This window comes from Phocoena sinus, chromosome 8, assembly GCF_008692025.1.
Source record: "Phocoena sinus isolate mPhoSin1 chromosome 8, mPhoSin1.pri, whole genome shotgun sequence".
NCBI classification, from domain to species: Eukaryota; Metazoa; Chordata; class Mammalia; order Artiodactyla; family Phocoenidae; genus Phocoena; species Phocoena sinus.
In genome coordinates this window covers 15,455,363-15,475,309 of record NC_045770.1, presented here as the reverse complement: position 1 = coordinate 15,475,309, position 19,947 = coordinate 15,455,363, and the positions used below count along the sequence as shown (strand labels likewise).

The 19,947-nt window shown below is 39.1% G+C and overlaps 1 protein-coding gene and 1 pseudogene across 1 annotated transcript in view; one reads left to right on the top strand and one right to left on the bottom strand.

Moving 5' to 3' along the window:
- Positions 1-19,947, bottom strand: part of SIK3 (SIK family kinase 3) — a 256,996-nt gene that overhangs the window by 109,176 nt on the left and 127,873 nt on the right. The window contains 1 exon segment of the mRNA XM_032640277.1: positions 393-509. Coding sequence (XP_032496168.1) covers positions 393-509 — 117 coding nt within the window.
- On the top strand, positions 15,920-17,392 carry LOC116757635 (annotated as a pseudogene).

The window sequence follows — 19,947 nt, the reverse complement described above, 5'->3', positions numbered from 1 at the left end:
ATTGTAAAAATTAATATTACTTTCACCCCTCAAAATTCTGTTCCTTTTGGGTTTCCCATTCTGCTTTAAGATTCTGACCTAAATAAGTAAGTTCTCATCATCTTGTAAATAACCTTTTTGTGTAACTCTAAGAATGGCATCCAAGTTTTAAAGAACAAATTATAAAGGCCTACTTAGGTAAGTTAGACCTTACCAGTAAATACCCAAGGGAAACAGAAGTACTGAGTTGGGGGATAATAGGGTAGGATAAATAGTAGGATGAATATATGAACACAGAAACAAAAAAAAGTTGCAGATGTTCACCCATCCACCTTCCCTTCAAAAGTAACCACAGACACAAGTGACCATTCTGGGTTCTTTGTTACCATACGCTACACCACTAGTGATCCTACCTGGTAAAGCCTGATAATATGGGGGTGGCAAAGCATCTTCATAATTTGAACTTCTCGGAAAATCTTCTTCAAGTTTTCTTCATCCAGCTGGGTCTTATCTATGATCTTGATAGCAACCTGACAACAGAGAAAGAAAATTTACTCTGATGCATTATTTATTATTTTTTAATAAATTTATTTATTTAATTTATTTATTTTTGGCTGTGTTGCCTCTTCCTTGCTGCACACGGGCTTTATCTAGTTGTGGCGAGCGGGGCCTACTCTTCGCTGCGGTGGCTTCTCTTGTTGGAGAGCATGGACTCTAGGCACACGGGCTTAGCAGTTGTGGCGCACAGGCTTAGCTGCTCTGCAGCATGTGGGATCTTCCTGGACCAGGGCTCGAACCCGTGTCCCCTGCATTGGCAGGCAGATTCTTAACCACTGAGCCACCAGGGAAGCCCTCTGATGCATTATTAAAAGGCGTTTACTAAGGAAAATTAAATCCACTTTAAAACGTATTCCACAAAATACAAACTGCCAGTATTTTGTTTACAGAATGCCAATGAAGAAAATAAATTCACTCTTTTTAGAAAGACAGAAAATGGACTTCCCTGGTGGCGCAGTGGTTAAGAATCTGCCTGCCAATGCAGGGGACACAGGTTCGAGCCCTGGTCCGCGAAGATTCCACATGCCACGGAGCTACTAAGCCCATGCGCCACAACTACTGAGCCTGCTCTCTAGAGCCCGCGAGCCACAACTACTGAAGCCCACGTGCCACAACTACTGAAGCCCACACGCCTAGAGCCCGTGCTCTGCAACAAGAGAAGTCACCGCAATGAGAAGCCTACGCACCACGACGAAGAGTAGCCCCCGCTCACCGCAACTAGAGAAAGCCTGCATACAGCAACAAAGACCCAGTGAAGAAAGGAACGAAGGGAGGGAGGGAGGGAGGGAGGAAGGGAGGGAGGAAGACAGGAAATGGATTCCTAGCAAGTTGGTCTCAAAGGAACAGACTCCTAAAGCTAATGGGTCTTCTGCCATTTCTTAAATTGCTGCTACAGTAAAACCCCAGGACAAAATACTTCATTACTCCGCAGATACGGTTACATTTTAGGCAAATCATGCTGGGTGCAGAGAATGGTATGTAGGGCCTCTTATTAAGACAAGAAGCTTATATCATAAGTAAGTGACGACTTAGTAAGGGCGGACCAGAAATTCCACAGGTGCATCCCACACCTCACCAGGTGCTTCTGTAACTCAATAACAGTAGTAGTAGTGGTGATGGTGGTGGTGGTACCAGCAGCAGTTGCTATATACTGAACACTAACTGTATGCCAGGCATAATCCTTAGTGCTTTGCAAGTACTGACTCATTTAAACCTTACAACACTCCATATTATTATCAACCTTATTCTACAAATATGGAAACGGAGACACAAAGAGATTAAGTAATTACCCAAGATTAAGTAATTTATAGCTAGTATGTGGTAGAGCCAAGATTGAAGCCCAGGTATCTCAGCTTTGGAATCAAATTCTCAATGATAACCCTCCAAAAATCTGGAGATCTTTCTGTGCTGTATATACACTGCTTCAGCATAAAACAGCTTTCTACTTTGCTCATAATTCTTAAGACACTCAGCAGCATACATATTTAAAAACAGAATGAACGATGAAAGACTTTTTAAAATTACTAAATCTAAACTTCTTCATTATTCTCAGTGAAATACTCAAAATATTGGGGTGCCCCCCCATATCTCTATATCTCAGCTTCAATTACTCAATCAGTATGTAATCAATGAATACTAGTTGGACGAAGGACCAGGACTAGGCAAATTCTAGCCCCTTTCAGTTCTTAAAATTCTATGATTCTATACACTGGGGGAAGAAAATAAAATTTATACTAATTGAGAAAAAAAGGAAAAAGAAAAAACAGGGAAGCAAAAATGTCAATACTAAAAAGTTTAGCCCAAGGATATAAAGACAGTATGGAACTACATGTGGTAGATGATTCAAATGTATGAATGACCAACGTAACAATAACTTTGTTTGGAGCTGTTTCAGATGTAGAATGAAGACTAATGGGAGAAAGGCACAGGCAGACAAATTTCAGCTCAATTCAGAGTTAAGCCCTGCCTAATGATGGAATGTGATAAAATGAGGTGGGTGTAGCTTGAGTTTCAGAGATTAACCAGACACAGCCTTCACTTCAATGAGCTCACAATCTAGTAAAGACATATGTGAAACAGCCAACTATACAACATTGGAAATACAATCAGTAAAGCTATGTACACAGTATAAGTAGAAAAGAGGATGAAGTATGACCTTCACTTGGGGGGAGAATAAGTAGACATAGGGAAAGACTTCACAAAGAAGAGAGAACTTGAGAAGAGACAGAATTGAGATGGGCAGAAAAGAAGAGAATTTTATAAGGAACAACAGCAGAATCATTAACAAGTCCTACCAGCTGCTTGACCTCCTAATAAGTCTTGAACCATATGACCCGCGACCACGAGCATTTCTACTCCTCATCACTGTGTCAGATCACACACAGTGTGCTGTCTAATATAGTAGGCACCAGCCACATGTGATTACTGAGCACTTGAAATGTGCACGTAAAATATACACCAGATTTCAAAGACTTAATATTAAAAAGGGAATATAAACTATCTTACTGATAATTTGTACATTGATTACATGTAGAAATAACATTCTGGATATACTAGGTAAATAAAATATATTATTAAAACTAATTTCAATGAAAAGGCAATCCTATGGAATGGGAAAAATATTTACAAATCACATATCTGATAAGGGATTACTAACCAAAATATAGAAGGAATTCATACAGCTCAGTTTAAAAAAAAAAACCCAATTCAAAAATGGGCAAAGGACCTAAACAGACATATTTCCAAGGAGGACATACAAATGGCCAACAGGTACATGAAATGGTATTCAACATCACTAGTCACCAGGGAAATGCAAATCAAAACCACAATGAGACACCACCTCCTGCCTGTTAGGATGTCTACTATCAAAAACACAAAAGAGGGCTTCCCTTGGTGGTGCAGTGGTTGAGAGTCCTCCTGCCGATGCAGGGGACACAGATTCGTGCCCCGGTCCGGGAGGATCCCACATGCCGCGGAGCGGCTGGGCCTGTAAGCCATGGCCGCTGGGCCTGCACGTGCTCCACAACAGGAGAGGCCACAACAGTGAGAGGCCCGCGCACCGCAAAAAAATCCAAAAAAACAAAAAAGATAAATGCTGGCAAGGAAATGGAGAAAGGGGAACCCTTTTACACTGGTGGTGGGAATGTAAACTGGTACAGCCACTCTGAAAACAGTATGGAGGTTCCTCAAGAAATTAAAAAATAAAACTACCATATGATCCAGCAATCTCACTTCTGGGTGGGAAACGAAAGTACACAAAATCATTATCTCAAAGAGATTATCTGTACTCTGATGTTCATTCAACAGTCAAGGCACCAGAAATGACCTAAGCGTCCATCACAGATGAACGGATAAAAAAATGTGGTGTATGTATACTACTGAATATTATAGAGCCTTAAAAAAGGAAATCCTGTCATTTGCAACCAGTGGATGAACTTGGAGGACATTATCCTAAGTGAAATAAGTCAAAGACAAATATCACATTACCGCATGGTATCACCTACATGTAAAATTTAAAAAAGAACGAAAAGAACAAACGAACAAAAGAAAGAAAGAGCCAAACTCATAGAAACAGAAAGTAGAAAAGTGGTTGCCAGGGGCTGAGAGGTGGGGAAAATAGGGAGAGGTTGGTAAAAGGGTACAAACTTTCAGTTATAAAATGAATAAGGTCTGAGGATCTAATGTAAAAAATGATGACTACAGTTGATAACACTGTGCTGTATCATTGAAATCTGTTGAGAGTAAAACTTAAATATTCTCACCATATAGAAAAAAAGATAAGTATGTCAGGTGATAGATATGTTAATTAACTCAAGGGGTAAACCCTTTCACAGTGCATACATGTCAAAACATCACATTGAACAATTTAAGTATCTTACAATTCTATTTGTTAATTACACTTCAATAAAGAGGGGTGGGGGGAACCTAACTAATTTCACCTGTTTTTACTTTTTGAAATATGACTACTCAAAAAGTAAAAATTATATACATGGCCCTCATTTTATTGGACAGCACTGGTCTAGATGATACCAATAAGCTACCAATTAAAGCCGGTATTCCACGAAAATGACTTCTGAAATACTTGACCCAATACTGAGAATTGCCAGCCACCTATCTCAAAGAAACTTGGCAGGCTACAAGGCACTCAATGCTCAACACTGCCTCGGGGAGAATCTTAAATAAGGTCTCAAAAGTTGCATTCCAAGAACTCAATTTAATTCCATTAAAAATTGTTTACTGAGCAACTGACTGGCTTAAGGCAGTGCCCTGGAGCAGCTCACTAGCAGCTACTCTCAACAGGGATTCTGTGAGACAATTAAGTTTTACACTCAGTTTTACAGCAGTTCTCAAACTTTTTGGTCTTGGGATTCCTTCTCTTAAAAATTACTGAGAACCTTCAAAGAAGTTTTGTTTATATGGGTAATATCTATCAATATTTACTTAGAAATTAGATTAAAATTACAATTAGAAATTAAAACAAAATTTTAAAGCAGAAGAATACACATTTCATCAGCCATCAGAGTAATCATATCATCAAACATCAGATGGTCTTTTGAAATCTCCACTGCATAATTATGAGAGAATGAGAGTGAAAAATGAAAATAATGTTTCAATATTTATAAAAACAGTTTTGACCTAGGGACTCACTGAAAGAGTTTTGGAGACTCTGGGGGGGGGGTCCCTGGATCAAACATTGAGAACAACAAGGCATCACTGTATGTAATGAATTAACTTCTCGCCTAGGTATCTAGAATGGTACTGAAACAGGAGGGAAGGGGGCAGAACACAACCTTTAAAAGAATGACATAGCCATAGGACATGACAAAAACTGGTTAGAACCAACTAAGTCCAAGATGGCGGAAGATGTGACTTCCACTGGACCTTAAGCCTCATTATATGCTCATTGTAATACATTAGCATATGCTAAATGACACACCCACCAGAGCCTTGACTGTCTGAGGCTAACCATAAAAGGTCAAAAAGTGAGCGGCGGCCCAATTCCTGGAAATCCCCACCCCTTCCCCAAAATAATTGGAATAATTCTCCCACTCATTAGGCTACGAAATTACCCAGCCCATAAAAACTAATCATGTCATATTTCGGGGCCTCTCACCTTCTGCGATGGCCCACATTCTGTCTGTGGAGTGTGTTTCACTCTAAATAAATCCACTTCTTACCAATCACTTTGTCTCTCACTGAACTCTTTCTGTGACGAGACATCAAGAAACTGAGCTTCATTAAGTCCTGAGACCAGGTGTGTCATCTCAATTAAAAGACCGTGGGTTCAAGTCCCAATCTGAGCTGCACAGTTTCAGTACCACCTTTGGGGAAAACTGAGAAAATCTTCACTCAAATTTTTTTTCCTGTAGGACTTAATTCCTTCTATAAGAATTAATTCATTCTCAGTTGAGATGGCTTCTAGAAAAGGAATTTAAATGTCTTTGCAATCAGCCTTGGTGAAAAGCTTTTTCCTTTTAAACTTACTAGAAAATAGAATTGTCATCAGGAAACAGGTTTAATGCAACCCAAAACCACCACAAACTACACAAGCTAGACTATAAGGCTAAACCAGCCAAGCACTAAATGGCCACGATTAAAGATGTACCATATGTACCACGGTCAGGACGTAGGCTGGTCATACTCTTGGGAAGATCCTGACCTTTGCGCTGGAACCAATCAAGGAGTTGGTATTTTAGTTTGTAACAAATATTCAGATCAAGTACTAAGGGGCAAAGACATACATTTGGAAAGAACCCATTACTCCATCCATTTTACATACCATCATAACTGTTTCTGGGAAAATATGCAGCTGTCAAGCCTAAGGAATGACTGAGATGTTAGGATTCTAGCCAACTTCAGACAGGAGGATTCAACATGACCACCAACGATAATGGTCAATCAGCTCTCAATGAATCCCAAAGGAAATACAGTTGACCCTGAACAATGTGGGTTTGAACTGCTAGGGCCCACTTATACATGGATTTTTCTTGATAGTAAACACTACAGTACTACACAGTCAATGGCTGGTTGACTCCACAGATGTGGAGGAATCAGGGATGTGGAGGGCCAACAGTAAGTTTTATGTGGATTAATCCCGGTGTTGTTCAAGAGTCAACTATAGTTTTAAATAAAAGAAAAAGAAAAAAAAAAGATTCAACTATTGTTTAAAATATCTAGCCGGTCTTTAGGTGATTTTTATTTTTCTACACTTCTCTGTTTGGGCTGTACTGAACAGGGAAAATAAAATAATTCACGCATGCACAATGTCTGGGGGATAGAGAATTGAGAGCTTACCTGCAGTGACAAAATATACCATGAAACATGCATTATTCTTGGAAGTATTTCTAAGGTGGAACACGGTATATTGCGCATAATTAATAAATGAAAATTTTCTGGTGACGACTTGGAATTCAAGGCATAGAAGGGACATTTTTAAGGCAAAAAAGAAAATAACTTATCAGTTCCAGTAATTCCCATCTGGTTAACATTAACCGTCTCAGAAAACAGAAGTCCTAGGAATGTCTCTAACACAATGGGCAACTCCCTCAGCCTAACTGACATTATTGTTGTTGTTATCTTAACATTTACATGGTGCCAACAATACTTTGTATGCTTTACAGAACATTAAATCAACTCCTGGCCTGTAGGTTTACCACTTAAATGAACTGAACAAAAAGATCTTTAAAAAGGGATGGGGGGAGATAGGAGAAGAGGATGGAGTTGATAAAAAACATGAAGGTAAGGTTAGAATTACTTACAAAGTATCAGTCCCCATTCCATTTTCAGGTATTTATTTTGGATTGACCAAATCTCAGAAGTCTAAGAGAGGGATTTAGATTGAGACTGAGGGCTGAATTCTAAGGGAGCTATTTAAAAGGATGCCCTGAAGCCTTTTTTAAAGGAAGAATTTAAAGGAAGGGCATGAAAGAGGGAAAGGCCCAAAGAAGATTGGAGGGCAAACAGGAGCTTTGAGCAGAGAGGAGGGATTGGGCAGAAAAGCACAGAGAAATGGGGAAGAAAAGGCTAAGAGCTAAATGGTTTAACAAGGAAGTCCTAATAGTTTAAAGTGGCTACCAAAGCAAATGGTATAATGAAACAATACTAATTGTTACAGAAATGTTTTGAAATAACAGAAAAACAGAACAGCAGTTAGTCCAAGGAGAAATGTAAAGTTATGGTAGGAAATTAAGCTATGAAAGATGAAATTTTCGTGCCAGAGAAGAAAGACTGGACATGTGAGTAAAGAACTTGGCAATGGCCTGGACTGTGAGGTCAGAAGGAAGCAGAAAGCTGAATGGATTTCAAGATGAATTTTCTTAATGAAGTACATGCTACTCCTTCCTAGAGTGCCAGCTCATAGGTAAAAATAACACAGACTCACAGAAGGATTGTGCTCTTCCCAAGAACGGTATTTGTCAAGGAGTCTGTGTACTGTTAGGCACATTTAGATGCAGCACCTAGAACACTCAAAGCTTTTTAAATCACCAGCTGGAAAGAGAGCTAATCTCCCCAATGGAGATTTATTACACTGAGTATCTTGCTAACCTTACAATGAATGGTAGTGTTGTTCCCAGTGAACAAAGTCAGCAACAGTTCATATTTTAAATTGTTTTAAATTATATTAATATGCCCCCAAAGCCTAATAACATAGCCTGCAGTAGCAGGAGGTTGATTGAACCAAGGGAACACAATAACAGTTGAAAAACCATTCTAAATTCCTCATCTCTTTGCATCTCCCAATTATTTGGTAATGAAGACTAAGGGAAAATAGGAAGCAATCTCCATTATCAGATAAGCACCTTTGTGAAGATGTACATCTTCGTCAAGCCAGGCATTTCTAGTCTGAATGGTTATAACACTGGGCTGTCTGTCTTCCCTGCAGCAGCCCAGAGTTAGAGCCAGCTTCCCTGTGCCCATCAGGAACACTGCACCAAGTACCTTCTGAGAGGTTTTCCTAATCCCAGCTACAAACCATAAGTGCTGGCAGGAAATGCCCCCCTGGGATTCCACCAAAATGGGAATATTTTTGTGTGGTGGCTTCTTGCATTTATTCTGACTTCAATGAGTTCCTTTTATTAAGTAGTCATCACATTTTCAAACCAAACAGATTTTATTTCCATAATGAATGTCTGTGTCTCATGTGAAGTGAACAGTGAAGTTTAACTGACTTAAATCACTCGCCTGGATAGTCTAACTGGAACATTAATTAATTCTCAAATTTCTGATATTTATTTTAAAGGCAGGAGGAGGAATGTTGATAAACAACAGTGCCATAGAAAAAAATGTGAAAAACTGTTTCAGCAAAGTATAGCTCATTATTATATGGATTATTGCTATTAGATTGGCCAAAACGTTTGTTCAGTTAGTGAATACGTTGTTCAATTCAGTTCTTGGTGAAAATGACTTTTTATTTTTACTTAAAACTGAATGAACTTTTTGGCCAACCCAATACATATCACATGTATGTTAACATTATTGTACCCATATTAAATGTAAAAACACAACTACATGAAGTATGTACTTCATATCACGGTTAACATTTAATAAGATTGTTCGTCCTTTCCCTTAGCAGGATTACATGCATCCTAAACTCTGACTTTCTATAATTGTCCTAAATTGACATTACAGTACAAGTCTAGAATTCTAAAAAGCTACTAGAAGTACCAGCAAGGATTTTACTTTTAAATAAGCTACCATAATTATGTATTAATTCACTAAAATATTAAGTATAGTTAATATCAGTGAGGGTTTTTTTTTAAATCATTAAAAGCATCCACAATTTAAGCAAAAACCAACCTATTTATTACACTGTCTACTGGGCCCTCTTTTGATCTTATGACAGTATTGTTTTTAAGCAAATGGATATAACTCCTAATTCACTGCCAAAGAGACCCAAAAGAATCTCCAGACATCAGAAATAGTTTCATTTAAGACAGACGTATTTGCATAAATATCTTTTTAGAAAAGTAACAGACCATGAGAAACATCATCCAAAAAATCACAAGGAACAAGATTTATGAGATGAGAAATGAAGGGAGAATAGAGAGCGGGGGGAAAAGAAAATAAATGTTAATTGATAATAACTTCACACTAAAAGTAATTATCCCTCCCTATTCTTTTTTTAATTTATTTTATTTTTATTTATTTTATTTTTGGCTGCGTTTTGTCTTCGCTGTGCGGGCTTTCTCTAGTTGCAGTGAGCGGGGGCTACTCTTCGTTGTGGTGCATGGGCTTCTCACTGCAGTGGCTTCTCTTGTGGAGCACAGGCTCTAGGCGCGTGGCTTCAGTAGTTGTGGCACATGGGCTCAGTAACTGTGGCTCACGGGCTCTAGAGCGCAGGCTCAGTAGTTGTGGAACATGGGTTTAGTTGCTCCGCGGCATGTGGGATCTTCCTGGGCCAGGGATCGAACCTGTGTCGTGTCTCCTGCATTGGCAGGCAGATTCTTAACCACTATGCCACCAGGGAAGCCCTACCCCTCCCTATTTAAAGATCTCTTTGAATTCTCCTGAGATCTCTGGGTCACAGATTTCTTTAGAGATCATACTTGCATTCTTTGAAACAAAGTCAAAGAAAATTCCAGTAAATCAAATGTACTTTTCTGAGTAGAAGATGGCACAGAATAAAGAGTTCTGGTAGGAAAGACATAAAAACTAACACATACAGTAGCAGAATCTTTTTCCCTCTGAACAAAATCTCATAGAAGCTCTAATACGTAAGATGAGGAATGGGAGAAGCACCTACTCTGGTTAACTCTGGGTAAGAGGTTCAGGGACAGACAAAATTTTTCAGAACCCTAGGGCTCTGGAGAACAATTCAGAAATCACTGGGACAGCAAAAAGAGAACTGGAGTGAGTTGAGATCTAGAAACATTTGTGACCTTGGGCATATCACCTTACCTCTGCAGTCCTCAAGGTCCTTATCTACTAAATGAAAGGTGTGACTGTAAGTGACTTGCAGGCAGTTATCAAGACAAGGTCTCACCATGCCAATTCCTAAGTAGAACTCTGAGAGACTCTGGTATTGCTTCTTTTACATTTTTATTTTATTTTTTTAAGTTCCAAGGTTCATTCACATAAAATCAATCAGAATCACCAAACAGTTCTCAATCTTGAACAACTAAAATATTTAAGCCATCTAGTTTTACAGTGCTATATAATATAGGACGATATGATAAGCAGAAAGATGTATTTACCACCTTTGAGATAACCTCAGTGAGTAAGCTCTTAAGTATTACCTTTCTTACTTAAACAGCAATTAAATACATTGAAGCATAACACCACTGTTTACCTAGGAAAGCCTTGGCATTTTTGCTGCTAATATTTTCTCTATTGGTAAAATCAATATCTCCTACCACTAAGACTAAGAAAACTGATAATCAATAATATTATTAATTTCCATTCCACTTACAGAACAAACAATGGTAGTCTAAATTAAATGGAATGTGATGCAGGCCACAATTAAACTAATTAAGCCATAAATTATAAACAAATTAGGAAGATGTCAATATAGAAACCAAAAATCCAAGTCTAAGAATCTTATCCAAATTTGATAGCTTCCATCTATAAAAAGAATCTTAGAAATGAGAAAATTGAAGTGTCAAGTTAGTTTTGTATTTTTTCTTTGTGTTTTAGACAAGTTAATCCCAACATGTTAAACATAATAAAAATAGCTTTAAATTTATTAAGCACTTAATACGTGCCAAGGCAGTTACTTTTTATTATGAAAAATTTCAAATATATATAAAAGTAGACAGTAATACAATTAAATCATCAATCAGCTTCAACAATTTTTAACTCATGGTCAATCTTGTTTCATCTATACCTCTACCAATTTCCTCCAAAAATCCCAATTGCCGTATCATTTCATTTGTAAATATTTCAGTACGTACCTCTAAAAGGATCCACTCTCTTATCTTAAAACATAACTATGGAACAGTTATCACACTTGAAAAAAATAACAATAATTATAGGCATTAACTCAATCTCCACAACAACCCTGTGAAGTAGGTACTACTATCATTCCCATTTAAAACTGACGCACAAACCAACCAGGTAATTTGCCCAGGTTATACGGTACTAAATAGCAGAGGCAGAATTTGAACCCAAGCATTTGAGCTCTAGAGCCTGAACCCTTAACTACACACTATGTTTTGCTGCCTCTCAAAACTAGATTTTACGGTAAGGAGTTCTTAAATATAAACATAGTAAACTGACTAACAAAGGAATGAATGACAGAATCAGAAGTCAGCAAAATTTTGAAACCAGGAAAATACATCACAGTACTTCAGCTCTCCTCCAACTTCTTTCTTCATCTTCTGCTGGTATGCTCACGAACACCTCTACCTTCCTTCGTTTAACATAATGCCAATTATTACAAGGTTTGTTCTTTTCACTACAACCAGCTCCACCAGGTTAAGCTGATATTTGGGATGTACTCTCTGACTAGCTTTCATCAAAACAGACTCACTGGGTGCAGTCCTACTCAAAATTAAATATTCTCTACAGAAGTCGTAAGATGTAGCAGACAGACCCTAAGGTGACCAACCTCCAGTGATTGCACACACCATACATTCATTCATGATTTTGTGTAATCTCTTCTCTCCCCTCCATCAAGCTGGAAGTCCTGATGAAGCAAGTGGCCATGTTTGAGAAGCTCCTAAGAAAAGGATCTGTGGATGGTCTCAAAGAACTGTAGGTCACCTCTCTAGAACCTGTGGGCAGCCTCCAGCCAACAGCCTGCAAAAAGTCAGTCATAAAGCCACAAAAAAATAAACTCTACCAGTAGTCTGAATGGTCTTTGGAGTGGGTTCTTCCCCACTGGGGCCTCCAGATAAGAATGCAACCCACCCAATACCTTGATTACAGCTTTATGAGACCCTGAGCAGAGGGTCTCCTGACCCACAGAAACCGTGAAATAAAAATGTGTGCTGCTCCCACCTCGACTGGGGAGTCGGCAGTGACTCCCATGAGGAAGCGATACTTAACTGAGCTCTGATAGATGAACAGGCGTTAACTGGGGGGAGGAATGGTCAAAGGTCCCAAAATTGGGGTAGCATGGCAAACAAAGACTGAAAGAAAACGAGTGTGCTTAGAACAGGGTAGAGAAGGAAGACCAGACTGAGGAGGGCCTCATAGGCCCTAGGAAAGAAAGTGATTTGGAGGACTTTATCCTGAAAGCTATGATTAAAAAGTTTTAAGCAGTGGGTACCATAACACCTGAATGTCCCAGAGACATCTTTAATTCAACTGTACAAAATCCAATTTCATTATCCCTATTTCTCATTTCCCAATTTCTATAAATGGCACTATCCTTCTTCTAGTTAGGAAATGACAAACAGGCTACGTTATTTTACGTTCCTACCAAAAATGCAGGAGAAGGTTCTAATTTCTCCACATCCTCACCAATACTTGTTATTGTCCATCTTTTTTTAATTATAGCCATCCTGAAGGGTACGAAGTGATATTTCATTGTGGTTTTAATTCTCATTTTCCTAATGTTGAGCATCTTTTTATGTGTTTTTTGGGCAGCTGTATACCTTCTCTGTTCATTTTTTATTTTAATTAGGTTGTCTTTTTATTATTGAGTTGTAAGAGTTCTTTATATATTCGCAATACAAATCCCTTATCAGATATATGGTTTGCAAATACTTTCTCTTCGTTCTGTGATTTGTCTTTCACTTTTTTGATGGATTGTGTACAGCACAGAAGTTTCTAATTTTGATGTGCTTCAGTTTAATGTTTTTTCTTTTGTCCCTGTGCTTTTGGTGTCCTACCTAAGAAACCACTGCCTAACTCCAGATCACAAAGATTTACTCCCATGTTTTCTTCTAAGAGTTTTACAGTTTTAGCTCTTACATTTATATCTTTGATCCATTTTCAGCTAATTTTTGTGTATGGTGTAAAGCAGGGGTCCAAGTTCACTCTTTTGCATGTGGATATCCAGTTGTCCCACCATCATTTGTTGAAAAAACTATTCTTTCTCCATTTAATTGTCTTGGCACTCTGTCAAAAGTCAAATGACCACATTTGGCTTTTACTTCTGGACTCCTGAACCTATTCCACTGATCTGTCCTTACATATACTGTCTTGTCTCCTAGTTCTTGATATTCTAGATGTTGATATTCACCTTACTCTCTTAAGGTTGGTGTTAATTACACAAAACAATGGGTTTTGCAAAGTCTCAAGCACTCAACACTGGACCTAGGACCCAGAACCCAGAGCAACTATTTATAATTATTTAGCAACTATTAATTATTAATAGCAACTATTAATGAACCAAACCAAAAAGATTTCTGCTTGTGATTTAGGGAGAACTTTTAAAAAGGTCAATTGATAAAGCAAATATTAAAAATTGAGATGAAAATAACCTACCAACTTAGCAAAATAACAACAGAGAAACAGAACTAAGAAAGAACTGGAGTAACAGTTACTAGGCAACCACAACCATTACTAAAGGGGATGACTACTCCAAATTTTTATTCCAGTTAATTCATTCATTAACGTAACTGTGTATGTTAGATCCTAACTACTTCTTTTAAAAAAGAAAGGACTGAGGTGCTTACAAAATCAAATACATAAAATAAGACAATTTAAAAAAATCAATAAATTCTTTCCTCCTATTTTCTCAAAGCTATAGTGCCCTTGGGAAAGGGCCAAACACTTCTAGATCAGCAGATATGCAAAGGATTCATTAGCATTAAGTCCATTAGTCTACAGGCAACACACACGGGGAAACTTCTAATATATGAAACAAGAACAAACTGTGTTAGACTCTTCAAAGGATAGATATAGGAAGTTCTGGCCCTCACCTCCCCAAATCTCTGCTTTTTAACCAAAAAAGGATAAAGAAAAGTGAGGGTTTCTTTGTCCTCTGGTTCCTCCAAAGTAGGTCAGGTCTGTGTGTAATTATTGGCTTTAGCATTCCTTCAGAAAAGGAAGAGATGTCAATGCATGGAGATTTTTAAAAACAGCACACTCAGGCTAGGGGTAGAGGCAAAAGAGTGCCTCTGCTGCTTACCAAAAAAATAAACTAAGAACAGTCTTTTTGTTTTTAAAAATCGTAAGTCAATTTTAAGACAGGTAGGATAAGAGGCCTAATTTCTCATTCTAAGGCTACAACCCCTGAACTTGTTGAACTTGTGGATAAATCCTCCTTGTTTCATCTTCTTCCTAGTCATGCTCCCTACTTAGCAAGGTTGACATGAAGAAACCGTGAAAAATAAATTCGAGATATATTTACTGGAGGATTTTCTATGTAAGAACACCTACCAAAAGATTAATTAAGAACTAGTATTTTGCATTACCAAATCTTTCCTTAGAAAAAGAATCACTCTGGGGCTCTTTTTAACAATATGCTCATAGAAATTTTTATTGTGAAATACGTCACATACAAACCACAGTTCCTTATGTGCTTTTCTATTCTAGTGCCTATCTCAAGACAATCACTATGCTAAAATTTATATTATCATTCCTTTGCTTTTCCTTACAATTTTACCCTATATGTATCACCAAACAACATATTAGATTTGCCTGTTTTTAAATTTTATATCAAGAGAATCAGACTGATCATTGTTAACTGCCTTTTTTGATCCTTATAATGTATTTATAATATTCCTCCATGAAGATGCATGCAGTGGTACCTAATTCACAATATTTATGCTAAATAGTCATTCTTTTACAAATATACCATCTTTATTATTGCTTTACAGTTGCTGGACATTTAGGTTGTTTGCATTTTTAGCTATTTGAACAGTATTTTAAATATTCTTATACTTGTCTCCAGGGCCATGAACACAAAACTTTCACTAGGGTATATATTTAGGAACCAATAAGTAAAGCCAAATTGTTTTCCAAGATGGTCATATCCAACAGTGGGACTGTTCCCACTGTTCCATATCATCACCAACAACTGTTATTTCTCATTTTTCCCAGTCTGGTGAGTGGTGGGGAGCAAAGAGTTCCTCGCTGTTTTAATTTGTATTTCCTTGATTACTGAAAAGGTTGAGGATCTTTTCATATGCTCACGGACCATTTATTTCAGCCTCTGTGAAATAAACTTGTTCACGACTTTCCTATTTTCTTTCTTTTTAATTTGAAAAGTTCTTTTATATTCTAGATGAACTTTGTCAGTACATCTTCTCTCAAGTTGTGGCTTATTTTTTCACTCTCTTTATGGTGTCTTTTTTTAAGTAAATTTTTTTATTGAACTATAACAGATATGCAGAAACATCTCCAAATTATAAGTGTAACCCACATACGAAAAAGCAACTTGGCCCTTTTGGCTCTATGAGCAGCACCATGGCGGTCGCCAAGAACAGGCGCCCTTCTAGGAGGCCTCACTTTTAGTCTAGCGCAAATTACCTAGACTATATGAAGGTGATAAAAGCATATTATAAGTGATTTTTCTCCTACTGTGAAAAAAAAAAAAAAGAACAAGCGCCTTACAAAAGGCAGCAAAATGGGAGTCAAGAAGAAAGTAGTTGATCCATTTCCTAAGAAAAATTGGTATGACATAAAAGCACCAGTATGCTCACTATAAGAAGTACTGGAAAACCACTAGTTACAAGAACTCAAGGAATGAAAATCACATCTGATGGCTTCAAGGGTAGTATTTTTTTTTTTTAATTTATTTATTTTTTTAGTTATTTTATTTTTGGCTGCATTGGGTCTCCGTTACTGTGCCTGGGCTTTCTCTAGTTGCAGCGAGTGGGGCCTACTCTCTGTTGTGGTGCTTGGGCTTCTCATTGCAGTGGCTTCTCTTGTTGCACAGCACGGGCTCTAGGCGCGCGGGCTCAGTAGTTGTGGCTTGCGGGCTCTAAAGCGCAGGCTCAGTAGTTGTGGCTCACGGGCTTAGTTGCTCCGTGGCATGTGGGAACTTCCCAGACCAGGGCTCGAACCCATGTCCCCTGCATTGGCAGGGGGATTCTTAACCACTGCGCCACCAGGGAAGCCCTAAGGGTAGTATTTTTGAAGTGAGCCTTGCTGATGTGCAGAAGGATGAAGTCACATTTTGAAAAGTCAAGCTAATTACTGAGGATGTTCAAGGCAAAAACTGCCTGACTAATTTCCATGGAATGGATCTTAGCCATGACAAAATGTGCTCCGTGGTCAAAATGGCAGACCATGATTGAAGCTCATGTTGATGTCAAGACTACCAATGGTTACTTGCTTTGTCTATTCTGTGTTGGTTTTACTTAAAAACACAACACTCTGATGCAGAAAACCTCTTAGACTGAGCATCAACAGGTCCACCAAACTTGGAAGATGATGGTAGTAATCATGACCTGAGAGGTGCAGACAAATGACTTGGAAGAGTGGTCAATAAATTGATTCCAGACAGCATTGGAAAAGACAGAAAAGGCTTGCCAATCTATTTATCCACTCCATGATGTCTTTGTGAGAAAAGTAAAAATGCTGAAGAAGTCTAAGTTTGAACTGGGACTAAGTTTGAGCTTCATGGTGAAGGTGGTAGTTCTGGAAAAGCCACCGGGGATGAGACAAATGCTAAAGTTGAACGGGCTGGTGGAAATGAGCCACCAATCCAAGAATATGTTTAAGATTCAGAGAAAAAATCCGATTTGTGGGGAAAGAAAGCAATTTTGGGTTCTCAATAATTTTTAAGAGTGTAAGAAGTCCTAATATCAAAAAGTTTGATAACTGCTAAATCAGACATATGTGGTATCTTATTCTCCGTGCCACTAAACCTCATATGTCCCATCTCTTCTTTCTCTGTACTAAATTTCAGAAATTTTCTTCAGATCTATCTTCCACTTCACTCTTGAATTCTATCCAATCTATATCATCTTTCCATTGTGTTTTGTCATTTTTTTCTTTAAATTTATTTATTTTTGGCTGCGTTGGGTCTTTGTTGCCACACGCGGGCTTCTCTAGTTGCAGCAAGCGGAGGCTGCTCTTTGCTGCAGTGCGCAGGCTTCTCATTGCGATGGCTTCTCTTGTGGAGCACGGGCAATAGGCATGCGGGCTTCAGTAGTTGTGGCACGTGGGCTCAGCAGTTGTGGCTCGCAGGCTCTAGAGCGCAGGCTCAGTAGTTGTGGCGCACAGGCTTCACTGTTCCACGGCATGTGGGATCTTCCCGGACCAGGGATCGAACCCGTGTCCCCTGCATTGGCAGGCAGATTCTTAATCACTGCGCCACCAGGGAAGCCCCTGTCATTTGTTTATTATTTCTAAAAGTTCTGATGAGACTGAGCTCTTCTTTCACACCTTCCTCAACAATTTTGAGTCTCTTCACCATACCGTAATTTTAATCCCCTCTTTTATTTCTTTAAACATCTATAGTCTTTACAAGACTAATGATTACCACTGATGTTTTAGTTATCTAACACTGTGTAACAAACCTCCCCAGAACTTTGTGCATTCAAACAACAACAATCACTTATTTTGCTCACAAATTTGCAATCTGCCCAGGGCTCAGAAAGGACAGCTTGTTTCTGTTCCATGTGGCACCACCTAGGGCTGCTTGACAGGAAGTTGGAGGATCCAGTTTCCAGAGGCTTCTCACAAGGCTGGTAAATTAGCACTGGCTGGCAGCTGGCAGCTTAGGCCTCAGTTCATCTCCACATGGGTCTCTCCATGGACTGCATGGGCTTTTTCACAGCATGGTGATGGGTTCCAATAATGAGCATCCCAAGAGAGCAAGGAAGGTGTGCGGCATTTCTATGACTTAGCCTCAGAATTCACATAATATCACTTCCGTGTTGACTGACTTTTGGTCAAAGCAGTCAGAAAGCCCTGGCTAGGTTCAGTGGAATGAGACAGACTCTACTTTTTTTTTTTTTTTTTTTTTTTTGCGGTACGCAGGCCTCTCACTGTTGTGGCCTCTCCCTTTGCGGAGCACAGGCTCCGGACGCGCAGGCTCAGCGGCCATGGCTCACGGGCCTAGCCGCTCCGCGGCATGTGGGATCTTCCCGGACGGGGGCACAAACCCATGTCCCCTGCATCGGCAGGCGGACTCTCAACCACTGCGCCACCAGGGAAACCCCAGACTCTACTTCTTGATAGCAGAATAGCAAGGTTCTAGAAGGGCACATGGGTTGGGAAATACTGCGGCAGCCATCTTTGGAAAATATAATCTGCTACACCTGACTCACTCATAGTTGCTTGTCTTCTTGTGCAAGCTCACATTTCTTGCAACTTTATCCATAAAAAATTTTTGAGGTCTGTCCACAGAGACTTAAATTTGATTCTCCCAGACAACCAACTAGGACTACTAACAACAAAGTTAGCAGCTGAGAGATTTTCAGGCCTTACAGGTAGTGCAAAATCCTGGCTGCAAATACATGTGAGGGCAAGCTTCTGTTTAGGCAGTTTCTTGGGAGACTTTCTCCCCTTCTCCATCCAGATCCAAGGCATTAATATGCAAGTCTCTGTATGCAGGGAATTTTTTTCTCCTACTCATCCACTGAGAAGTCACCTTTCTGGGATCCCAGTTTTATATAGGGCAGTTTCTAATATGACCTCCCACTCTGCTTGGACACTATTTTCTTCTCTTGTCCCTCCTCCCTTTGGCTCTAAAGCCATAGGAAACCCTCAGCACAAACACCACCATCAGTGCTTACTCTGCATTGTGGAATCATGCTTTCTAGTCCTTTCAAGGCCTTCAGTTGTTTTTCTCACGTGGGCTTCAGTATTTTACACATATTTTTCCTTTCCCCAGCTTCATTTTAAAATGTTCTGACCAGAAGGGAATTCTCTGCACATCTAATCTACCGTATTACTGTCAAAGAAATTACTCACCATTCATTTTAAGCTATTTCACTTACTAAAAAAAGATAAATAATGTCAGGAATACATCTATGTTTTTAAAAGGCAGCCATGTAAAATATCATATTTACTTGGATGGAAATGCTTTGGAAAATGTCCTTAATTAATACACTTCCCACAAAGCAAATCAGAGGGAACTTATTAGAAACAGTAACTTTTGCCCCAGATTCTTCACATCTCTTAAACTCTATTGGGCTCTATGCCCTTGTACGTATTTTTTTTAAATTTATTTATTTTATTTGTTTATTTCTGGCTGTGTTAGGTCTTCCTTGCTGCATGGTCTTTCTCTAGTTGCAGTGAGCAGGGGCTACTCTTCCTTGAGGCGCGTGGGCTTCTCACTGCAGTGACTTCTCTTGTTGCGGAGCACAGGCTCCAGGAGCGCAGGCTTCAGTAGTTGTGGCTTACGGGCTCTAGAGCACAGGCTCAATAGTTGTGGCGCATGGGGTTAGTTGCTCCGCGGCATGTGGGATCTTCCCAGACCAGGGCTCGAACCTGTGTCCCCTGCATTGGCAGGTAGATTCTTAACCACTGAGCCACCAGGGAAGCCCCCTTGTACGTATTTTAAACATGGTTTAGAACTGCACCACAACACAAGGTAAAGGAAACTGTACCAATTTAAAGGAAAAA